The 24453-nt window shown below is 48.4% G+C and overlaps 1 protein-coding gene across 1 annotated transcript in view; it reads right to left on the bottom strand.

Moving 5' to 3' along the window:
- The window catches only part of LOC147625225 (uncharacterized), a 63929-nt gene that overhangs the window by 32798 nt on the left and 6678 nt on the right, over positions 1 to 24453 (bottom strand). The window contains exons 4-6 of the mRNA XM_086818492.1: positions 13481 to 13553; positions 13114 to 13181; positions 7359 to 7439 (exon numbers count right to left, since the gene is read on the bottom strand). Coding sequence (XP_086674618.1) covers positions 7359 to 7439; positions 13114 to 13181; positions 13481 to 13553 — 222 coding nt within the window. The remainder of the gene's footprint in view (positions 1 to 7358; positions 7440 to 13113; positions 13182 to 13480; positions 13554 to 24453) is intronic.

Here is a 24453-nt window from a genome sequence, read left to right on the forward strand (position 1 = left end):
GGGTCAAGCTGCACGCCGAACATTGGGTGCCTAGTGGGAAGATATCCCTAACGTGGCAAGAGGTTGATAAGTGGAGGCATAGTTATAAGTAATTATAGGGTCAAAATCTTATAAAAGCATTGGGGCTAATTATAAAGCCCAATGGCCTATATAAGTGAAACCTAGGCTCATAAGTTATAACGATTGTCTAGTCTGACATCGTTGAGCATGGCCCATCGAGAACATTCACTGCGATGACGCCTGTACCGTGTGGCTCGGTGGTATGGGACGCTAGGTCTTACTGCAGGGAAGCTTCTCCAAGGATGTAGCTATGGCCTCCAGCTCGCAAGAGAGTTTGGCGGACTCTATGGCTAGGAGGTGAGCCCAATGGCCTATATAAGTGAAACCTAGGCTCATAAGTTATAACGATTGTCTGGTCTGACATCGTTGAGCATGGCCCATCAAGAACATTCACTGTGATGACGCCTGTACCGTGTGGCTCGGTGGTATGGGAAGCTAGGTCTTACAGCAGGGAAGCTTCTCCAAGGATGTAGCTATGGCCTCCAGCTCACAAGAGAGTTTGGCGGACTCTATGGCTAGGAGGTGAGCCCAATGGCCTATATAAGTGAAACCTAGGCTCATAAGTTATAACGATTGTCTGGTCTGACATCGTTGAGCGTGGCCCATCGAGAACATTCACTGCGATGACGCCTGTACCGTGTGGCTCGGTGGTATGGGACGCTAGGTCTTACAGCAGGGAAGCTTCTCCAAGGATGTAGCTATGGCCTCCAGCTCGCAAGAGAGTTTGGCGGACTCTATGGCTAGGAGGTGAGCCCAATGGCCTATATAAGTGAAACCTAGGCTCATAAGTTATAATGATTGTCTGGTCTGACATCGTTGAGCATGGCCCATCGAGAACATTCACTGCGATGACGCCTGTACCATGTGGCTCGGTGGTATGGGACGCTAGGTCTTCCTGCAGGGAAGCTTCTCCAAAGATGTAGCTATGGCCTCCAGCTCGCAAGAGAGTTTGGCGGACTCTATGGCTAGGAGGTGAGCGTTAAGCCTCGCTTCTATGTGGTTTCTTGTCAGATGGTTCCAAGGCTGGGTCTAGGTGGACCTTACATTGGCATAGTATAGGGCGGCTACTAGGCAACAAGGAAAAATGAACAGATTTTGCACATACAAAAAAAATGCAAGGGAGCTGAGCGCATAGGACAAAGCAAGGACAGGCATGTTTAGTGATATGGAGATGGTTTTTTATGAAAAAAAGCACTAGGGCTTTTTCTTGTGCTAAAAGTGGGGGGCGTTTATTTTAAGCCTTAACTTTTATAGAAAAGCACAAAATTAAAGCAAGCTTTTTATAAACGCTCCATACACTATAAATTCTACCAAACCCATCCTATTTGCTCATAATCACAAGCCTTGCATGCTTAACGTGGGCTATCATTATGCCAACGACTCAATCCCTCATTGCACCCCTCTCATCCACCCTTATATCCTCTCTTTAACCTTTCACTTCCTTACACCATGGAGGACCAAAGAGCCACAACCTAATGCTCAAGGTAATCATCCCACACAGATTCGTTTCACGGTCAGGCACCAAGTTTGGATGGGGAAAATTCTTAATACTTTGCAAGCTAGCATCACTACCATGACCAATTGTCTCGCCGCACTTGAAACAATGTTATAGGCTTTGAGTGGGCTCGTTGGCCCTCAAAACCAATTGCAATTTCAGTCCATGCCCTTTTTCGAAGATAAAAAACGAGTGTGATGAAGCTATAGTTTAGAACTGGATGGACCAATGGGGACGACTTACTTCGACTCGATTGGTGCGGCCGATGATCGAAGAATTTCTGAAGTCCAAATGTTCCTAAAGAACAGAGCTTATATCTAATGGCGTGACTTTCAGCTCGAGCCCACGATGTGGCAAGGGTTTGTTGATGCTTTTTGGAAGATTTGAGCATGTTGGGGAAAACGTTCAAGCGATACTTGAATGACTTTTCGTACTTATCTGGCACAGTGTAAAGTGGAACCTTTCCATGCCATGACGATGTTTACGCATGGGTTAGATCCAGATTACAAGTTGGAGGTCGCCAAGAATGGAGCCAAGTCTATGGAGGATGCTTTTAAATTTGCCCAAATCTATAATAATATCCATGGTCACAAGCACACTCCACAAAAATCCCAGAAGGGATTTGGTAATAAAAACTGGTCCCATGGTGGCACTAAGCTCATCTGAACCCCAACAATTCATTGATCAACCTTAGCAAAATACAAAGAAGGCTTGACAAGAACGCAAGGCAGCCCAAAAGGCAGAAGCAAAGAAGACAGGAGCATACTTTGAGTGCAACCAACCACGGCATGTGGCCAAGGCTTGTCCAAACAAGAAGAACAAGAGCAAGTCCGTCTCTATTCATCAAATCTCGGGTAATCCTCATATCTCTACTATTTAAATCCACCACCTAGAACATAGGTTGTGCCGAGGATGCAATTTGGGTACTTTGGCATTCGGCCAACATGATCTCCTCACGATCCAGAGTTTAATCAAGGGCTAGAAGGTACTTGAACTTTTTGATAATGGCAGCAATCATAACTTTGCGAGTGCTCGCTTGATGCATAAACTCTAGTTGCCAATAATGGCAAGTGACCACACGTACCAAGTGAATTTCACACCGGACATGGCACCGAAGATTTGGGACAAGACAGTTTTGAACCTGGAGATGCATATGGGAGAATATCGCAAGAACCTTGACTTCCACATCATGACCCTAGATCAGATTGATGTCTTGGTTCAAGTATTTAGACCACCTTGGGCAACTGGTCGGCCAGCCCAAAACAGGCCAACAGTAGCAATAATGCCCACGACTAGCAAAAGGTCCAGTCGGCCAGCTAAACAACAAGTCGGCAAACAATAAGATGGGACACACCTGGTCAGCCAATAATACTACAACCGACAACAAACAGAACACACACACACACCCCCAAAAAAACTAGAAAACATGGAAAAATGGACAATGAGAAAAAATGGAGAGAACTCCTGGGCGAGCACACCCACAACAGAGGCCCTCACTAAGTAATATGGTAAAGACAAGAGATGATTGCTAACACCCCCTCTCAGCTCCTAGATGTGGAACCAACCCTAGTGAGCTGGAGTGCTGACGGAGCATCGCCTGAGGTAGAGACTTCGTGAAGAGGTCCGCCGCATTGTCCTCCGTTGAACAACAAACAAGCAACATGTCACCAGCCAAAATCTTCTCACGAACAAAGTGATATTGTATCTCTATGTGCTTGGTCCGGGCATGGAAGACCAAGTTCCAAGCAATAGATATACAGCTCTGGTTATCGCACTGGATGACTGTGGGTTCCTTCTGTGGAAACCCAATCTCGCCAAGTAACGTCCGCAGCCACACAACCTCGCAAGCAGCACCACAAGCAGCCCGGTACTCTGCCTCTGTACAAGACAAGGCAATAGTTGGCTGCCTCTTGTTGCTCCAAGAAATAGCTCCTAAGCCAAGGGTAAATCCGTAGCCTGATGTAGATCTCCTCGTGTTTAGATCTCCTCCCCAATCTGAGTCACTCCAACCTTGGAGTCTGACTCAATCCTTCGTTCCCCCTTTAATGTCATAGAAGAGTCCAAGATCCTTCATACCCAGCAGGCACCGCAAGATCCGCAATCCTACGTCCTAATGAGTCTTCAAAGGTGTCTGCATGAATGAGCTCAACAGCCTCACTAGAAAGCTCAAGTTCAATCTGGTGTTCAGCAACCAAATCAATGAACCAACAAGCTTCCGATACAAGGAGACATCAACTTGCTCACAAGGATCATTAACTGTCAGTTTCGTATTCGGGTCCATTGGTGAAGAAATAGGCTTGCAGTTCTCCATCCCAAAGGTCTCCAGCAACTCATGAACATACCGCTGCTGTGAAACAAAGAACCCGCTCTGGGTCTACCAAATCTCCAATCCCAAAAAGAAATAGAGTAAGCCTAAGTCAGTCATCTCAAACTCCTTTGACAACAACTCATGAACATACCGCTGCTGTGAAACAAAGAACCCCTTCTCGGTCTGCCAAATCTCCAATCCCAAAAAGAAATGGAGTAAGCCAGTCATCTCAAACTCCTTTGACAAGGCAGCCTTTGTCACAGCTATGTGCTCCACATGACCGCCAGTGAGAATAAGATCATCCACATAAAGGATAATCAAGGTGACCATACCGCGTTCCCGAAAGAGATACAAGTTCAGATCTGCAACTGATCTCTTGAAACCCTTTCTAAGAAAGAAAGAACCAATCTTCTGATTCCAAGCCCTGGGAGCCTGTTTAAGACCATACAAGGCCTTTTGCAACCTGTAAACCATACCCTTTGATCCCGGAACCTCAAAGCTTGGAGGTTGCTCAGCATACACCTCCTCTTGCAAGTCACCATTAAGGAACACAGATTTTACATCCATTTGATAATCGGCCACCGCTAAGAAGAGGCAAGGGCAAGAACTGTCCAAATCGTGGTCATCCTCGCTGTCAGTGCAAGGTATCCTCATAGTCGATGCCAAGCCACTGAGAATAGCCCTTAGCCACAAGTCTAGCCTTGTGCTTGTCCACCAACCCAACAGATACATACTTGGTCTTATAGACCCACTTAACACCAATGACTGATCGTTTCGACCGCCTCGGAACCAACTCCCAAGTGTTATTCTTCTCAATGGCTTCAAGTTTCACTTACATGGCTTTCCTCCAAGTCTCCTGGGAAAGAGCTTCCTTAACAGAAGTGGGCTCTTTGTCTTGAATGATACGAGACATCAAAGCATAGTTTACCCTGTAAAGGCTCCTCTGACTGACGAATGCAAGAACTGGAATGTCCTGCATGCTGCCAACATCTAGTAAGCCATCCACCATCTGGTCCCAGAAAGCCCGCCGCAACATATTCACATTCAAGTAGCCATGATGAAACTGCCACAAATCACCTAGCTGAGAGCCTATAAGACAGAGTGCTCAGAGTCTGTAAATGCCATTCTCCACTCCACCTTCCCAAACAACCTGACCTATTGTTTTGTCTCGGAGAGCAACAAAATGCTCATCAAACTCCACCCGTATGCCAGTCTTGCAAACCTCATGCACTGACAAAAGATGAAAACCAAGGAATGGGACATAAAGAACCTGGGGAAATGCTTTCCCCCTCTGCCATCGGGAACGATCTCCACACTATGAATCGGGATAGTGGATTCATCACCAATAAGGATGTGACCTATTTGCCTGCGAAGATCCTCTAATAACTCTCGGAAAGGAGTCATGTGCCTGGAAGCACCACTGTCTAGAATCCACTCCCAAGTATCCCTAGCAGTGAGTCCGACCCTCTCCCTGCTCGAAGAAGATGAAACTCCGGTGTCCATAATCTCCAAGTGCACAAAAGCTGGAGATTCATCACTCACATCTACACTTCCAAGGAAATCCGCTTCATGGGTGATACCATGTTATACAAAGAAGCCACGTGCTGCCAAATCACTCGGGCAGTGTCATGTGTTTGATGTGATTGATCACTTGGGGTGTGCAATTAAGGAAGATGAAAGAACGCACACGGGCATTGACATGATCCCACAACTGTGCTTGAGCCTCCCGCTCTTTCCTATAGAAGGTGAAAGCTCCCTCTCTTCCAACTCTGGCCTTGGAAAACCAACCACAATGAAATCAGCCAAGTCATAAGACTCCAAGACAGACTCCATCATTACCTTCCAGATGCCATAGTTGGTCCTGTCCAACTGTCGATCCATCGGGAATGTGGGGAGGGTGGGGATCTTCACATGCTTCTCAGCCATCTCAAGGGTTCACAAGGTCTTGTGAAGGGTGGGTGGGAAAAAAGGTTGCAAACACTATGCAAGGTGGCTGTCCATCAGTGATGGCCGCCTTCTACCTATTTCTCCAAGTCCCAAATAGCCAAGAAATTCTCCAATCAGCACCAAAAAACAGCAAACTCTCAAGCTCTCACTGTCTCCAAGCTTCAAGCCACCTGGGGCGCTGATACCATGTCGGAATGCGTAGCAGAAAATGAGACAACTGCTGTGAGAAAGAAAATGAATGCACAAGTGTAGTAGAGAGAGACAAGCTGTATAAACTCTGCTGTATACACAAGATTCAGTACAAATGTGGTGTGTGTGTGTGTGTGGGGGGGGGGGGGGGGCGGGGGGCTGCTGGTCGGCCAGCCCAAAACAGGCCGACAGCAGCAATAATGCCCACGACTAGCAAAAGGTCCAATCGGCCAGCAATAAGATGGGGCACACCTGGTCGGCCAGTAATACTACAGCCCCGACAGCAAACCGAAACCCCCCCCCCCCCCCCCCAAACCAGAAAACAGGGAAAAATGGACAATGAGGAAAAATGGAGAGAACTCCTAGGCGGGCACACCCACAACAGAGGCCCTCAGTGAGTAATATGGTACAGACAGGAGATGACTGGTAACAATTTCATGGATATCTACATGCTGAAAATGCTTTGGCGCATTTCTATCGCCAACAATTTGATCAAAAGCTGATTTCTTCTCTCAAAACCAGAAAATTCAGCAGTAAGAGCTTTCACAAATCCTTTCTACCTACTTTACATCCGTGTGCTTGACCATTAAGGTCTTCTATGGCTCGGCTTGGCACACACATGCTTGTGTATGGATGCCAATGGAGCATAGCTGCTTGTGGCAAGCCACTAGAGATTGGGCAGTGAGGTTCTTCGCGACAAAAGCTGTGGAATCAACCTCTACTTCAACAAAACATGTTTGCAAATGTTCTCATTGCATGTATGCCATTGGAAATCTGGCATGTGATGCCCATGAAGCTTGTATCTTGAGAAATCCTTGATAATAAAAACATATTATAGGGGGGGTCAGCCCTTTCCGGGCCTATTGCAATGTCATTTAAATTTCAGCATTGTTATCTCATTTGGTTTTGTGCTCATCTTGTTTAATAGTATTAATAGTTTAAGTGTGTGACAAGATTGTACTCAACCCTATTGAGGGAATTACAACCTTTGCCACTTGAGTAGAAGGCTTGGTCCCCTCTGTTGGCATCACCTTTGGATATGTTCTTCCTTGTCTGCTCCTCGTGTAGGAGTAATCCAACCAGCTCTCCAGTGTAGGACTTAGCTCAGGTGGCCGTACTCAGCCTTAGCTATGGTAGCGCTACTCAAAGACTGGCTAGCCATTTATGGTTGTGATTTGTGCTAGTAAGTAGCTACATGTGGGGTCTAATCTAAAACTGGTCGACAAACATCATCATAAAAGGTCCTTGTGAATTGTTTACACTTTTTTACTTGTAATGGTCACCAACAACACATACAAACAAATATACTTCAAAAACTTGAGCGCGTTAGCCAACTTCTACACAACCTTTCAAAATTACCTGGCCAGAATCACATTCGGCTTCATTTTGCAAGCATTCCAACTTGCCCTTTAACAATGCATCCTCTGGCCCTTCATCTTCCTGTATTGACCATATAAAAACATTGTTAACATATTTACTAAAATAATCAACCTTGCAATGCCGAACATTTGAACTTAAGTAATTACAAAGAATACTTGAACTTAACCTCCGAACTATGCTAAGAATAACAACCACCAGTCTTGCCGAGGGCTCCTCTGGGCACCCACATGGAGATCTTCACACAAAGCGGTGATTCAATCAACCAGGCTTTGCATCTCCCTCACAACACAACACTTGCCTACATTTCTGCTACTCAAGCAAGGTAGAGATGCCCACAAGGTCAAAGCAAAGCCACATGCCCAAGGTCGGCATTGCCTAACAATCCCAAATTTCACCTCAAAGGCGTGGCGGAAGTCTGATCCATTTGCGATGTCTAGCAAGCCACTCATATTTCACGGTTTACCAATGTGCTTGCCAACATGAGTGTCCTAACTTCTTCCATTCTCATGGACAACCCAATCTCATTCCGACCCGCCTTATCGGCGGGCCTCAACCACCAATTCCCTATCTCAACCCATGTGTGTGTGAGAGTCAAGAAAGCATCACCCTCCCTCGCTTGTGTGCACCCCCCCCCCCCTTTTTCCCTTGCACAGCCTCTCCTTCCCCTCCCACCAGCACCTCTCCTCCAGTCCACCTGTGCCCCCTCTTTCACTTCTCGCCAACGCCCCTTGGCCGCTATCCCCCTCCCCTCCCTCTTCGCCTTCACTTCGGCCTACATCTCTTACTTTGCTACCCTCCCTTACCCCCCCTCACCTTGTTCCTTCTCCGCCTCAGCACCTGCGCAGCTTGTACCATCCCCTCCCCCAATCCTTCCGTGCTTTCACCGCCTGCCACCCCCCACCCTCTCCCTCGTCTTCCTAGTCAGGTGCTTTTAGCTTTCGAGTGTTTTTTAATCTGTGGCAAGTTTCGGCATCTTCTAGTCTTGAACCCCCACGAGGACTCCATGGCACCTGCTCCGTCATCCCCGATCGAGGCTGCCATCCCTTGCCTCTCGTTTTTAGAAGAGGATCTCCACCTCCTCACTTCGACAATCACTTCTTTGGAGGCCTCCACCTTGTTATGCAAGATTGTGGGTAGCCGCCCAGCACACGGACAGTTCAGGGATCTGTTACATGCAAGCCTTCTCAACACGCCTAGAAAGATCACTGACATTCATCCCTTGGGGCGTGGCTACTATCAGGTTGAGTTTGATTCACCTCCAGCTTTGAACAGAGTCATGCAGCTGAGCCCCATCCCACTGCATACGGCCCAGGCCTTGTTTGCATGGTGGCAGCACGACTTCGACCCAGTGTCCAACCCTTTGGCTGGTGTCTCAGGCGTTCCTGCGAGACAGTCTGCTTTCCACGTCTTAGAAAGGAATACCTTCCTCTCCTCTCGGTGACAGGTGGTGCTATCAGAAGAGTGATGGAATCCCCCCCCCAACCTGCCACTTCGGTTCTTGCACGGACGACTGGGATTCCATCCCTTCGTATCTATATTGCCTCTTCGGAGTCAGTGCCTCACACCATTTCGCTACCTAGTTTGCGGAAGGGGACCCTGTTTTGTAGGGAGTTGAGTACTTTGCCCTCCCAGGCCAATGTTTCATATGCCTATAGATGGGACACCTCACTAGGCTTGTCCTCGTCAGCAGTCCAGGAGGCCGCCTCTAGTTGTCCCCCCCGCACCCCCACCCAAGCCCTAGCTCAAACCCTCCCTAGGAGGGTGGGCGGGACACAAGTCCCCAAGTACCAAAGCATCAAAACCCAACCTCAGTTGAGACTAGCGCAAGAGAGTGGCAGACCACTAACCCAAGGTGGCCGGCCGACTTCCAGAGCAGAGTGGTGCCACAACAGGCGCACCAAGCTGGCTGAATCCAGGAGGATACGGTTGTTGCATAGAACCGTTACGAGCATTTATCTCAACAACCCCCCGACGATGATGCCCCCCCCCCCCCCCTCTTCTAGAGACCATTACCTCGTTGAGATACGCCTCCAAGCTTTCAGATTTCCAAGAAGCTTGCAAACCCTCCAGAGCCTGCAAAGGCCCGTCCTCTCAGCCCCCGCCTCCTCCCCTCTCACAGGCGACCCCGACTCCCCCTACCCCCCCTTCTCAGCCCTTGCCTCACCCCTCACCCCCCTCTCCCGCTCCGACTCTCCCCCGCGTAGCTCCCTTTACTCTGGCTGTACCAGAACCCCCTCCTCCCCCCTGCCACCTCCCCAAAGCACTCTCGCCAAGAGCAAAGACATCGTTTTACGGAGCCAGTAGAGATGACCATCATTGCCTCTCTAGTGAGGGCTCTCCCTTCCGAGTCACTAGGCGGCGCCCCCAAGGTGTTGGGGCAGCCAATTGACTACAGCTTTTTCCAATGTCTTTCCGTTGAAGGAGCTCGTATGTTTGAGGAGATGGTAGCTCCAATTAGCATGTGTGGTGTTGTATCACTCCAAACCAACCACCTCAGGAAGTGGCACGATGATCTTCTCCTTCCCACTGAGTGCAGCACAGGGGACGAACTGGAGCATGGAGTCAATGTCCACCGCTATTTAGGGGCTGGCCATAGAGCTTTCACACCATTTGTATGACCTACGTATCACTGATGTGCTTACCCACCTCTGGCCTTTGGCTTGGATGGAATTGGGTGGCTCCGGCCTTAGAGATCCGACAGGGGAGATGTCCTCCTCCAACCTAGAGGTCTTGCTCTTTGTGTTTCTTCATGTTTCACTGGCAGTACCACTTCCCTCCTCCAAATACCTGAATAATGACAGGTGGAGTCCAGAGTATACATACTCCGGGGCTCGAACAGAATGGCTCCACATGGAGGCCAAGATTCGTGCCCATCTGGCGCGGCTTCGCCCCAAGATTGAGAGTGATTACTCTCCATCGAAACCCACGCCCCAGACTCTTTGAGTGGAGGGCAGTTCAAACAATTCCACTTCCCACACCGATCTTAGTTATGCGGATTGCCTCATGGAACATCCAAGGTTTGGGGAGCCCATAGTGCTTTCAAAGGCGTGGTGTCCTTAGAGAGGAGCTCCACAGAGCAACAGTTGGTGGACCCATTGACATTCTCGTCATTCAAAGGCACCATCTTTTAGAGGGACGTACCCGGCGCTGCGGGAAGATCTTGCAGGGCCAGAGTCACACCTTCTGGTCGCACTCTTTTGGCCCCTCCGGAGACAAGGTGGAGTTATTGCCAACAGTGGTCGACACAAACACCATTGTCACCAGACAAGCTCAATGGGTGACCATTAGGATTGGAGAGGATTGTGTGGGCTTTCTGAATGTATGCGCATCGAACAGTGCAGCAGGCAAGGCCACCTTTTGGAGTATAGTTAGTTAGTTCCTACCAACACAGGCGGATTTCTAGTGTATGTGCAGGAATTTTCACATGCTAGAGTCGGTAGAGGACAGACTCGGAGGTGGCATGGCCACAGTATCCGGTACACAGTACTCGGCTTGGGACGAGTTGATTTTGGCTCTCAGGGGACAGGACCCTTGGCATCTTCCAAAGTTTGGACGAAGCCCGAGAGTTTGTGTTTCTCCATATCCGACAGGAGAAGTACTCAAGAGGAGCTGCAAGCGCCTTGGATGCAGGGTTGGGAGAGATTAGAAGTCTATTTAGGAGGCCGTGCAGAGTAGATTCGCTGGCTTCCAAGAGCAAGAGAGGAGCATTCGCAAGGGTCTTGCTTATCTACAGTGGCTTCACGAGAGTGCACCAGATAGCCCGTGGATTGAGTGTCAATTGGTTGCTGCCCGTACAGAGCTCAAATCCATAGAGCAACAGCGAGTGGAATACAGATACCATGCCAAAGCCTCTTTTTGGAGGCAGGCAAGAGACAGGGTCACTGGGGATTTCTTTGAGATTGCAAGCCCACACATGCGGAGAGAGGGTATCCGCGGGTTGCGAGGCCAAGATGGATCCATTGTTACAGACCCCCCTCATGTGAGAGCCATTGCCATAGATCTCTTCAGCCCTCTTCTCACGGGTGCCCCCATTTCCCCACAAGTGTTACATGCACGTGAGCAGGTTTGGCGGCATATGAGAGAGGTGGTTCCTCGCGCTCTCTGGACTTTCCTCTTGAGCCCCTTTACATTTGAGGAGCTCACAGAGGCTATGACGGCATTACCTAGGGGTAAATGCTTGGATGAGGACGGGCTTCCAATCTCCTTATTTTCTCTATCATTAGGATCTCATGGAAGGCGGCTTCAGAGCTGCCTTCAACGAGATAATGATTGCGGGAGCCATACCAAACAGGTTATCTGAGGGATTAATCCACTTGATTCCCAAGAAGGGTGGTGACAGATTGGAGATTCGGCACTGGAGACCCATCATCCTCCCAAGGGCTACCTACAAAATTCTGGTCAAGGCCATCAGCCGAGGACTGCAACCCTTTCTCCCCGACTTGATTCATGGCACACAAACGGGTTTCGTTCAAAATCAGAGTATCTAGACAACATCTTTACTTTCTAGGAGGCGACCGCGTTAGCTAGGATGCGTTAGTAGGATCTGATTGTTCTCCTCCTTGATTTCGGAAGCAGATCTCCTCCATCCACTGCCATGCCCTGTTGGGCAAGTTGATTGTTCGAGGTCTACTTCCAGGTGGTGAGCCTTGGAAGGACTTCTTCCTGGCTAGGATCTCCACCCGCACCCCAATCCTGGGAGGCCCTTGGTCTCAGAGCACGAGATAGATTTTCACAGAGATGCGGGCACATGGCTTTAGCCCAGCATTTGAGGACCAATTTGCAGCCAGTCTCTTGCGTGCTTAGGATCATCTTAGGCCGGCCCTTCAGCAGTCATCTCCAATAGCCTCCAAGGAGAATCTCCAACAGCCTCTGATCTGGAACCCCATGATCTGTCTGCCAAGTGGTCACATGCTTGGGGCTTGCCCGCACGTATCGTGGGAAGCTTCGAGCACGGGCCCTGCTAGGTCACTTGGAGATTGGCTCAAATTCAGACAGCTGCCCCCAGAGGCCCATGAGAGGGACCTTATAGGGATTTGGAGCAGAGACAAACTTAGCCTCGACATAGACTCCTCCATCCCTCTAGAGTGGCTGGCCCCAATACCGGACCCTCCTCCCCTGCAGTGGCTGGGAGTGTTCACCAGGCACGATATACCTCTGGCAGTTCTTGGCGTGAATGAGAGTAAAAACCTTACTCACCTTCTCTATTGGGCTTCATGGCAGACTGGAGAGAGCCGAGACCCCCCTTACACGATTTCAGGGGATGCACCTTGCAGAGGGTGAGGGTGATTGGTTTTCATGCACATGAGTGGCACATTGACCCTCCACCGGCCAAGGTGGCCAAAGAGAGACTATGGCGGTTATGGATTTGGAAGGGCCAGCCTCTCACGAGTCTCCAATGGGACCAGGGAGATTGAACATGGCATGATCCACAAGACAATGAGGAGACGCCTGGCACCCCCTTTTTTGCTTACACTGCACAGCTGGGCCGTAAAGAAAGAAATTTGCACCATAACATAATGGACAAAGGATGGGTGAAAACTGGATATGGTCTTCACATGAGTGAGATGTCTCAGCTACCCCGCTGATTCACACAAGTAGAGCTCCTCTACCTTTCTCTGGTGCATGTCTGGCAGACTGTGTGTTTTTGAGACTTCACATCAAAAAATTGCAACGACCACCACTCTAATAACATAAAAACAATGACATGCATTGTTGAAAAATCAGAAGTCCATACACTTTCAGCTGATTTTGGATTCAAATCTGACTGACCACTTGCAGGCGTAGTTGACTTCTTCTGCAGATCTGTAATCCCATATAACCGATTCAAATAAGAACATTTGCCTTGTCAGACAACATCAAGAAGCTATCAAGAAGTTCTTGACAGAAGGCGTGTCCAAGATACAGCTGCAAGAATGCAGTCATATTGTGTAAGACCCTTGATATGGAGGTACAAAAGACAGAGAATGCTGGGTACAGGCTACCACATACGCATTACAATAGCGAAGTCAGATGCTAAACAAGCATGCACTTTGAGTCGCCAGATGAACGAAAGCCAATACCAATATGAACATCACAACTGACTTTCCCAGTGAGAACCGTACCACAACAGTCATCTTCGACATGCTCATTTTCATGTTCCAGTTCAATATCTGCACCAACAGCCTGGCTTTTCTCCTGTATGCAATCCACACAAAGTTGGTTTAGAAACTTGAATTGGAATGGATGCAAGAGAGTAGCTTGATATCACAGTCTATCATCACTAGTTGATTTGTTAGATGATACCACTCCATGACTTCTACAAGCTACCAACCTTTACACAAAGAGCTATGAGTAATGGAAAATTCTTGAGTAGTTTACATACCTTAACAAATTCTATATGTAAATATATGAATACTCTTGCCATAAACCAAGGGAAGATGGGGAGCAACAAAGCAATTGGAATATACATTGAGAAACAATTCCAGGCTACACATGCTGCAACTGGGTGAACATGTAGTAATGACCCATGCGGCTGCTGGCCATACTCATACTCATTCAAAGAGGGTAAGGTTATGGCCCCAAAGGTCATAACAAATATGCACATTTAGTAGTGGTAAATGTGTTAGGGGGTTGGGAATAAGTGCTAGGGGTGCACATACACATGCTAGTAAATAAAAGGGTTAGAAACCTTAGTACTCACTTGTATAGCATTAGTGGCACTTGGCATTAGTTTGGAGACTTGCTATATGCACTTACTCAAAGGTTATACTAGGAAAAATGATTATGGTTAATGAAGTAATTACGTAAGGCTTCTCTGGTCAACCATCTGTGTGCATGTGTTTTATTTTTTTTGCACGCCATCTTCTCTTCCATTCTGCAGGTGGTCTTGTTCATGGGCTCTCTCTCTCACCTCGGCATCCAACAATTGGTATGAGAGCTCCGAGTCATGTTTAAGGGAAGTTCTTCAGCTGTGCGATTCCATCCAAGATGATTCTGTCCAGAGGCTCCGTCTGTCTGCAGATTTCCATCGATGCCTTCCGTCCATTGATTGCCGTTAATCTCATCCATCTACACCATTGCCCACAATAGCCTTGTCATCGCCTTTTTGTACTATAGCAGCATTGTCTGCACTCTTTGCCGCCCAGAACTGCCGTGCAAAGTCGCTTGGTGGCCCGGTCTAATCTTGTGCAAAGTTGCTCGCAACAGGCCCATAGCTACAGCATAGCCACCCGCTTTACACCACCCCTACTCAGCTCTGATACCCACTAGCTCCACCATAGTTACTGTCCGCTGCCTCTAAGCTGACCTTTGTCAACACCAGCAATGTTGCCATCCGCCTTGCGTGCTTAGTCCATTAGAGCCGCCAGTCGTGAAGAGCCCGCCCTGGTTCAACAGGGCTGCCAGCACTGCCTAGAAGGGAAAGGGAGGAGCACCGTCATCAGAGGAACAGTGCTGCTTGGAGAGGCCGCCACCTGGAAGAGTTGCCGCTGTCAGAAAAGAAGCCAATGCCGACAGGGGACGACCCACCAAGAGAGTAAGGACCTGTGAGCACACGACGGTAAACCAGCCTCCTTGTTGTGCATTTAACAGAGTGCATTCAGAAGCTTCAAGTTCATTCCGGGTAAAAGTTTCAAAAGCTTTTTATAAGTTTATTTTTCAGTATCTCTCTGCAGGAATTTGGTCATTTGGTACATCAAACAGTTTCAGTTGAGCACATTTTTGGGGCATTAGTACTTGCAATACAGTAGTTCAGTGGTGCATTTGTCAACTACGGCATAAGCTACACCATATGTGTTTGGTGTTTTGTCACAAGATGTAATATGTGGAAGCTTCGGAGAAGGATCGGTACTTCAAAACTCAGAAATCAGCACTCTTTTCGCGACGGAAATTAACGCACAAACTGAAAGGAGATGTGCAGAAAAATAGAGAGAGAAGGGGGAGATGGAGAGGACACAGTATTGGGTACCAATTACCCTCTGTAGGGCCCCCACCACGGATAGTGTATTTGCTTGATTAGAATGATGTAAATCTGAAAACAAATACAGAAAACTTGACCTTTTCTTGGCTGGAAAATCCTGCCCTTGACCTTCAGAAGTCCACCCCTTTGCTTGGCAATCTCCTTGGCTTAACTGGCCCTTGATTGGCTTGAGCACTTGGTGAAAATTGAGATGAATGATGGGATTTAGGCCTACCCTATTTATACTCCTCCTCAGGAGCAGTCGGCCAGCTGAAAAACAGCTTATTGTCCCACGACTGGTTAAATTCAGCAATAAATGCTGAATTAAATCCCAAAAAATACTGCCTTTTTTCCCTAACAGGCTGAAAGTGATGCGTCTGCTTCTGATTGGCTGGACACCACTTTTGTCCACAATCCCAAGGCTGGGCAGCCTGTATGGGCTGCCCCATACATGCCCTACAGCCATCTAAAGGCTGTAATCCCCTAGAGATTGCCTGATCTGTGCCCTAGGGCTGTCCTACAGCCCCTCCATGGCTGGTGGGTTCAGCCTGGGCCTTCCTGGCCCTCATGGGGGTGGTTCTACACCATTCCCGTGCCCACTCAGATCCGGGGTAGCCCTATGGGCTGGCCCCTTGTCCTAAACCTAATCTACTCAGTGATCTGGCATCCGGTACCAAACCAGATACACAGAACCACTGACATCATTCTAGAGGGAGACTCACAGCACGGACTGGCACTGTTTCATGTGCAGGACAGTGCACACCTGACCTTGGACTCATGTGCAAGACAATGCACACCTGACCTCGGACAACCGAGATGGATCCCTGGCTGACTCGTCCCGGACTGGGCTCACATGGGACCAGTTCACCATCCCAGGTCCTACACCTTCTATACAGAAATGTCTACGTGGCATCCAAGTGCGGGATGCACGTGACATCCCCTTCTGCTTAACTTGACGGAAGCTGCATAGCCTCCAAATAATCCGTCAATAATGCCGGATAGTCTTCGAAAAATTCTTTGTAGTTCCTCGGTCCTGAAACTTCGTGAGGAACTGTCGTAGTCTTCGGCCTGAGCCATGCTTGAAACGATGCAAAAGGATCTGTTCTGGAACCATTACTTATGCTTCATCAACTATGTTTGGTTCCGCTTCGTCTTTGACCTCTGAAGGGGATGAACTTGCATATGGCTTTAACCAACTGACATGAAATACATCGTGCATAGTCCAACTCGGAGGTAGCTTTAACTGCATAGACACCTCATTAATCTTTTTCCGGATGGGAAATGGTCCGAAGCTCCTGAAAGACAACTTTGGGCATCGCTTGCCCACCTGCTTCAATCTTTGCTTCATAATCCGAAGATACACCCAATCCCCTTCCGAAAACTTCATGTCCCTTCGGTCTTTATTGGCCTGTCGAGTGTAGGCCTCTTGCGCTTTAGCCAATCTGTCTTTAACAGACTCTAGGATCTCCTAGTAAGACTCCGTTACTCTGTTCGCCTTCGGTACTGAAGACGAAGTCCTGGTTAACAACGACTGGAAAGGTCTTCCAAACGCTGCCTCATATGGAGTCCTGCCAATAGCTGAAGAAAAAGAGTCATTCAAAACAGCTTGAACTAAAGGCAAAAACGATTCCCACTTACCTTGCTGATCGTGGACATAACACTTCAGCACATCAAAGGCCAACTGGTTGTATATCTCTGGCCATCTGTCTGTGGGTGGAATGCACTGGAAAAATTCAACTTAGTACCAAAATTATCAAACAATGCCCTCCAAAAATGATTGGTAAACTTGGCATCTCGGTCTGACACTATGGTTCTAGGAATCCCGCCAATCGAGTACCAATGCCGAATGAATAGCTGGGCAACATCCTCGGCGGTCACATTGGCCCTGCAAGGAATAAGCATAACAAATTTGTTAAACCTATCAACAATAGTTAAACACTGCGTATTACGCTTACTCAGACTGGGAGGCAGATTTGTGCGTATTACGCTTACTCAGACTGGGAGGCAGATTTGTGACAAAGTCCATCGAAATGTCCTGGAAAGAACCCTCAGGAATTGGCAAAGGCTGTAACAACCCTATCTTCTTTCCACGAGGAGCTTTCACCTTTTGACAAATGTCACAGCGTTGTACATATGTAAACACATCACGCCTCATCTTTGGCCAATAGTATTGCCGTTCTAATTTCTCCAGAGTCGAATTCATGCCCCTATGACCACCTGTAATGGCGTCATGGGCATCATGGAGAAGAGCTGCCCGGAATGACTTCATGACACATAGTCGGCCTTTGTAGAAAAGCCAACCATCGCGTATCAGAAAATGGCATGGTCGTGTGGCATCCAATGCCTGTTCTCACTGTGTACCGAATTCCTCGGAATCCGCGTACGTGTGCTAAATGTCTTCTAGTCCTGTACCAACAAGGTCAAGTCTAGTGGTCTGAATCGCAGATACTTGTCCCTTCCTGCTCAAAGTATCAGCCACTGGATTGGCCTTTCCTGGAAGGTACTCAATCATGCCACCGAACTGCTGGAATATCTGACTCCAGCGGTGTTGTCGATCACTCCACTGTGCACTTGGCATCGTCTGAATCCAGCGCAATGTCTGATGGTCGGTGCGAACCTCGAAGTCACGGCCATACAGGAAATATTTCCAATGTTTGAGGCCTGTATAACTGCTAGGAGTTCACGATCATAGACTTAGTAGTTCTTTTCGGCGGGCAGTAACTTACGAGACATGTAAGCTACCGGATGACCATTCTGTTGCAATACACCTCCAATTGCGATGTTACTCGCATCGGTGATCACTTGAAATGGTTCGTCCCACGAGGCAAGGACTAAACAAGGCGCTTCTGACAAAGCCACCTTGAGGTTCTGGAATGCCTCCAACGCTCGTGAAGTCATTCGAATCTTTTGCCTTCTTGTTTTCACTCCCTTTAGGAGATCGGTGAGATCTGCCGAGAGATCAGAAAACTTGTCAATGTGGGTGGAATATGCCTGGCATATACCCACAAATGATCTAATGTCATAAGCTGTCTGAGGTACTTCCCAGTTAACAATCTCAGCCACTTTAGCCGGATCAAGTCAAATGCCTTCGGCACTAATTATATATCCCAAGTAATGTACCTGGAACCGATAAAATTCTGACTTCTTTTCATTGACATAGAGCTCGTTGCTTTCTAGCAACTTAAGGACTTTCTCCACATCAATGTCATGCTGCTCGACTGTAGCTGAAAATATCAGTATGTCGTCCAGAAATATGAACACACACTCTCCAATCAACTCCCGGAAAATACGCATCATCATGCGGTTAAATGTAGCGGGGGCGTTCGTCAATCCAAATGACATGACTACAAATTCATAGTGGGCCCGTTCTGTACAGAAGGCTGTCTTGGGGATGTCCCCCTCAACAATCCGTACCTGGTGGTACCCACTCTTTAAATCCAATTTTGAGAACACCTTTGCTCCATTCAGCCTCTCGAGAATATAGTCAATTCGAGGCATCGAGAATCTGCTCTTGATAGTCAGCTTGTTGAGTGCACGATAATCGACACACAACCGAGAAGACCCATCTTTCTTCTTGACAAACAAGATCGGTGCTGCAAATGGCGACACGCTGGGGCGGATGAAGCCAGCTTGCAACAATTCTTGGAGTTGGCGGTCCAACTCCGATTCCATTGCCTTAGAAAGGCGATACGAAAACTTGCTCGGGGGTTCCGAGCCTGGGAGGAGGTCAATCTTGTGATCCTCCGGTCTGGACGAGGGGAGCTGGGGAGGAAGACTGTCTCGAAGAAAAATCTTCTGGAACTTTTCATGGAGAACCGAGTACTTCTCGGAAGCACTGGCCACCGTCTGGGCTGTCTGGATGTAAATCATCGCACACTCTGCGCCTTTCCTGACTGCTCGCTTAGCCTACAAGTGGCTTATGAGCGAAAAGTTTGGAATACCTGGCTCACACTTAATGGTCACCGGGGTGTTTGACACATTCCGATCGATCTAGAACGTGTGCTTGTCCCACTTGACATCAGGAAGAAACTTGTGAAACCACTGGATACCCAAAATTATGTCTGCTCCTACAAGAGGGGCTACCATAAAGTCACGCACAAACTCTATGCCCTGAATTACTAACTTAGCACCTAGAGCTTCATACTTGACGCTCGTTGTCATACCTGTGCTAAAACCCTCAACCTGTTTGTCCACCGGAGTCAGCTCGAAACGGGCACGCCTAGCGGCCTGTTCCGTGACCACATCCTCCGTGCTGCCGCTGTCAAACATCGAGCTCCCGGCTAATAATTGCTCCAACTGAAGCTCCGGGGGTTGAAGAACTAGGGGTAGCCGCTGGGGTCTGTGGGGGAGCTGTGCTCACCACGGAAGCTGTGGAGGCGGCGGCGGCCTTTGGAGGCTTCTTCGGACAATCCCGAGAAGTATGTCCTTTTGTGTGACAAAAGAAACATCTACCCTCCTCCTTGTACTGAGAAAGCTCCTCAGCACTCAACTTGCCACCTGTCTTGCCTACCTCCGCTTTCTGGTCTGAAGTAAGCTTAGACGCATTGTTCGAGTTCTTGAAGCCAGAGGCTCCCAGGCTCTGTCCTGGGGAAGACCCCGTCTGGTTCTGGCTTTTGCCCCCCGAGGCGTTAGCCTTGGGAGAAGCCGGCTGGGAAGTCTTGGGCTTGCCACCATTGTGTTTCATTTCTGCACTCTGCGCAAGCGAGAGTGCATCCTCAAAGGTGGCTGGCCTAAACATACGCACCTCCCATTGGATTTGCGTGTCCAAGCCATACAAAAACTACCCTTTCTTGTCCGAATCAGATAAGCCTAATTGTAGACACAAGGTCGAAATTTTATTGGCAAACTCAAGGACTCGTTGCGCATTCTGACGCGCTCCCCTGAACTCGTCTTCGAGTCGCTCAAGGTAGTGGGGCGGTAGAAACCGCTGCTTAAGGTCGCGGACAAACTCGTCCCACACATAAGCTACCATACCTGCTCTGGTGTGGGCATGAGCCCACTGAGTCCACCAAGGAATGGCCTCACCTTCCAAGTACCAACTAGCTAAGATTACTTTGTCAGTATCTGTTTTCCTAACTGCGGCAAAGTAAGCTTCAAATTGATGTAACCATGAATAAAGAGTTGTGGGATCGAGTTTACCATTATACTTACTGAAATTCATTTTCTCGGGAAAATGATTCGAGGGCGCGGCCGGTGTCAATCTGGCGTCCAAAGCTCTGAGGTAACGCTCGTGTTCCACGCGTCGCATGGCGTCGTCTTCTCATTGTCGGATCTCCAATGCACGCATCTGCATCTCAAGCAAGGAGCTTGGCTCCGGCTGTGACCCAGCAAGAGGGTCCTTGTGACGAGGATCTGGTATCTGGGATACGGAAGGAGAGGGAGGAGGAGATGGAAAACGCGACGCTGGAGAGCGAGAACGCTCCTCCAGAGCCAAGATCCGCGCCTTCTGCTCATCCAACTTGGCTGTCTGGTCTGCGATTGCTCGCATCATCTGCTGGAACATGTCTGTGACACTCAAGCCGGGTGCCCTAGCTGGGCTGCCTGGTGCACTCTGGTCCCATGGTTCTGGTTCTCTCTCGTCGCCGAAACTCGCCATAGCGGGAAAATGCAATTCCTTTCCGAAACGCAATCTGACCATCCACTATCTGTGTGGGAGACTTTCGGAGGCTTCCGGAGGCTAAAAACCAACCGTCCTTCGAGGGACAGGAGTCACTCCAAAAGGGGTAGTCCACCGGTGTCTAAAAACCAACCACACGAGCGAAAAAATTTTCTGGTTTTCTTTGCTGAATCTTTGTCCTTGAAGTAGGCTCTGATACCACTGTAATATGCGGAAGCTTCAGAGAAGGATCGGTACTTCAAAACTCAGAAATCAGCACTCTTTTTGCGACGGAAATTAACGCACAAACTGAAAGGAGATGTGCAAAAAAATAGAGAGAGAAGGGGGAGATGGAGAGGACACAGTATTGGGTACCAATTACCCTCTGTAGGGCCCCCACCACGGTTGGTGTATTTGCTTTATTAGAATGATGTAAATCTGAAAACAAATACAGAAAACTTGACCTTTTCTTGGCTGGAAAATCCTGCTCTTGACCTTCAGAAGTCCACCCCTTTGCTTGGCAATCTCCTTGGCTTGACTGGCCCTTGATTGGCTTGAGCACTTGGTGAAAACTGAGATGAATGATGGGATTTAGGCCTACCCTATTTATACTCCTCCTCAGGAGCAGTCGGCCAGCTGAAAAACGGCTTATTGTCCCACGACTGGTGAAATTCAGCAGTAAATGCTGAATTAAATCCCAAAAAATACTGCCTTTTTTCCCTAACAGGCTGAAAGTGATGCGCCTGCTTCTGATTGGCTGGACACCACTTTTGTCCACAATCCCAAGGCTGGGCAGCCTGTATGGGCTCCCCATACATGCCCTACAGCCATCTAAAGGCTGTAATCCCCTGGAGATTGCCTGACCTGTGCCCTAGGGCTGTCCTATAGCCCCACCATGGCTGGTGGGTTCAGCCTGGGCCTTCCTGGCCCTCATGGGGATGGTTCTACACCATTCCCGTGCCCATACTCAGATCCGGGGTAGCCCTATGGGCTGGCCCCTTGTCCTAAACCTAATCTACTCAGTGATCTGGCATCCGGTACCAAACCAGATACACAGAACCACTGACATCATTCTAGAGGGAGACTCACAGCACGGACTGGCACTGTTTCATGTGCAGGACAGTGCACACCTGACCTTGGACTCATGTGCAAGACAATACACACCTGACCTCGGACGACCGAGATGGATCCCTGGCTGACTCGTCCCGGACTGGGCTCACATGGGACCAGTTCACCATCCCAGGTCCTGCACCTTCTGTACAGAAATGTCTACGTGGCATCCAAGTGCGGGATGCACGTGACACAAGAAGATAACCTCCATGGAACAAATTACTCCCTATGGAGTTTTATGATTCGTAATCTGCTAGTAGCCAAAGGGTTAGGAGTATTGTGCTTGGTGAAGACACATGCCCACCAGCTAGGACAGATGTTGCACCTACGTCCATTGCTTGAAGTGTTGATGTGCTATCTATTTCACAAGACAGTATCCAGGAACGTTCACACCTAGCCAAGTGTATTACAGTGGTATCAGAGCACCGTTATCTCCCTCTCCTTAGTGGCGAAACGGTCATTTGGCATTGGGGATACCATGTGAAATCGCCGTCGTACACAATGGACAGCCAAGAAGTGCCAAATTCTTGTGGCCATTCAAGTGGTACCCATGCATCAGATGCTTTGCAAAATAGGTACATGCCTTCAGCCCATGAAGTGGCTTTTACACATGTGGGACAGCAGTCTCGCGGGAAAGAGAAAATGTATGGGGAAGACCCTAATGTGTTAAGGGCTGAGATTGAGCATGTCAAGAGGCAGTTGTATGCCAAAGAAGCAGAGTTGAAATTGTTGCATGAGGATCCACACGTGCAAAAATGTATTGAAGCCAAGAAGGCTGAGTCCATGATAGAGCACACCTTTGACTCCCTAGCAAAGGAGTTAGGTGTAAAGCCCAAGGAGATCGTCCTCACTTATCTTCTCCGCACTGGTGATGCAGGAGCCTCCGCGAGTAGAGCCTAGTGGACTCATATCTCGCAAGATTAAGTCCTATGTGTATAAGGACAAGGCCTTTGTGACTTCCCGCCAAGCCTCTACGCCACATCGTTTAGGAAAGGGCAAGGATGCACATGACAAAGACAATGGCAGACATGAGGGTAATGCACATATGACACATGATTCTTATGAGGATGATGGACAGCATCCTAGCAGCAAGACATTGCCCCTCAAACAAGCAAGGGAAGAGACTCGCCATGGGTTGAAAATGGAGTCTAATGGTGGGACAGCGAAGGATACACATGTATCACATGCTACTCATGCCACTGAGTATGCTCATAGTGAAAGAACATCATGCAAGCATGGAAATGTGAATGCAAATGAAAGGAGGCCACCCTTGTATACATCACTACTGCATAGGACACATGCCTTCTTGCCACATGTTTTCCATCATGGTTATGCGCATGCACCCAATGATGTTCCATTGGACAAGCGTAAGAGAAAGCTTGATGAAGAGGATCACCATGTAAAGAGGCTCAAGGAATTCAAGGCAAGTGACAAGTATGTTAAGTTTGAAGCCTATCATGGTGAGTATGATGCAAGTAAGTCAATGGCTTTCATTGCCCAATTTGATATTGCTTTCAATGGCGAGGAGTTTACTGAGAAATCAAAGATTCGCCATGTGAGCATATTTCAAAAGGGCTCAGCTGCCCATTGGTGGATCACAAAGAAACTCTCTGCTCACACACACACACAAATGTTTCCTGTAGATTAGGGTTAGGTGCATGCAAATTAGGGTTAGGTGCAGGATGAAGAAGCTCACACAAAAATGAGAGAGAGAGAGAGAGAGAGAGAGAGAGAGAGCCAAAATACCAGATGTGTGGTAGCCACAAAATGCAAGTCAACTCTTGCATGTGTGTCTCATTTATATAATATAGAAGTACAAAAGTTATATGGATAGAGTGTCCTTTCACACTTGATATCCAAGGGGAAAAACCACATGGGAAAAAGTGCCCTTGGTTAAGCCATGAATTTGTAGGCATATGCTCACTTATGGTAGTGCTATGTGTGAATAGGGCTTAAGGGCACTTTTTCCCATGTGGTTTTTCCCCTTGGATATCAAGTGTGAAAGGGCACTCTATCCATATAACTTTTGTACTTCTATATTATATGGATGCGACACACATGCAAGTGTTGACTTGCATTTTGTGGCTACCACACATTTGGTGTTTTGGCTCTCTCTCTCTCTCTCATTTCTGTGTGAATTTCTTCTTCCTGCACCTAACCCTAATCTGCACCTAACTCTAATCTGGGAAACATTGGTGTGTGTGAGTGTGTGAGTCCACCAACAATTGGTATCAAAGCCCCCTCTGGAAGTTCAGTCGTGGCCGACTAGATCTCCAACGCTACAGCTGTTTTTTTCTGTCACCTGTGGGGTAGCACGCCTATGGATTTCCGTCGACCAACCAATCCGTCCGACAGGCAGCTTGTCAGTCAACTGCGTCGCCATGCACTGCCTCCACGCCCACCGGCTGCACCGCCCGTACTCACAGGAAGCT

Source organism: Cibotium barometz, chromosome 24 (assembly GCF_041138505.1).
Source record: "Cibotium barometz isolate CiBa-2024 chromosome 24, ASM4113850v1, whole genome shotgun sequence".
In the NCBI taxonomy this organism is placed as follows: domain Eukaryota; kingdom Viridiplantae; phylum Streptophyta; class Polypodiopsida; order Cyatheales; family Cibotiaceae; genus Cibotium; species Cibotium barometz.